This window comes from Egretta garzetta, unplaced genomic scaffold (genome assembly GCF_000687185.1).
Source record: "Egretta garzetta isolate BGI_Z169 unplaced genomic scaffold, ASM68718v1 scaffold140, whole genome shotgun sequence".
Lineage (NCBI taxonomy): Eukaryota > Metazoa > Chordata > Aves > Pelecaniformes > Ardeidae > Egretta > Egretta garzetta.
The window spans coordinates 241,476-242,191 of record NW_009258376.1 but is presented as its reverse complement, the minus strand read 5'-3'; the positions used below and the strand labels follow the sequence as shown (position 1 = coordinate 242,191).

At 62.7% G+C, this 716-nt stretch overlaps 1 protein-coding gene across 1 annotated transcript in view; it reads right to left on the bottom strand.

Moving 5' to 3' along the window:
• WDR90 (WD repeat domain 90) overlaps nucleotides 1-716 on the bottom strand; it is a 61,833-nt gene that overhangs the window by 37,024 nt on the left and 24,093 nt on the right. The window contains 2 exon segments of the mRNA XM_035895625.1: nucleotides 42-233; nucleotides 490-591. Of these exon segments, the coding sequence (XP_035751518.1) occupies nucleotides 42-233; nucleotides 490-591 (294 nt within the window).

Sequence of the window (716 nt, the reverse complement as noted above, 5' to 3'; positions counted from 1 at the left end):
CCCCATCTGCCCCCATCTGCCCCCCTCTGCCCCCATCCCGCAGCATCAAATACACCTGCGGGGTGGAAGGGCCAGCGCCCCGCCGTGCGGGAACGCTGTGGGCCAGCTTCCTTCCCACTTGCCCCGGCTTCCTTCCCACTCGCCGGTGGTCTCGCCCTGGCTGGTGACCCCATGGAGGCACGAACCTTGACGGCGTATTTGTAGCACAGCTCTGCCTCTGGCTGCCGGCCTCCCTGGAGAAACGACACGAGAGCAGCCGGTGACAAAACCATCCCACGCTCGGTGAAGTAACGTCCCGTACGCCAGGGCGGCGCGACGGCCGTGTCCCGGGGGGCATCACAGTGATGACAGGCGCTGCTTCTGAGCAACAGTCCCCAAGCTGTTTTTACCACCAAGATGTACAACGCGTTCTTTAGGCGGTGAACCACCGGCGAGAAGCCCCCCGGCTCCATCAGGCGGGCGGTGGGAGCTGCCCGGCTGGGCACTCACGTGCAAGCAGACGAGGGCGAGATATCCCCACACGTCAGCGTTGGCGTTGTTTAGGGCATTGGCTTCGGAGAGAGCGTCCTCTGCCTCCACCATCTCTTCCAGCTTGAGGGAGAGAAGGAGAGGCGTGGAGAAAAGGCAAAGTGGGGGCAGAAAGGGCTAAAGAACCGAACGGCATCTGCTCAAACAGCCAAAGAAATCGGTGCAACCAAAGCGTCTAGCGGGGTTTC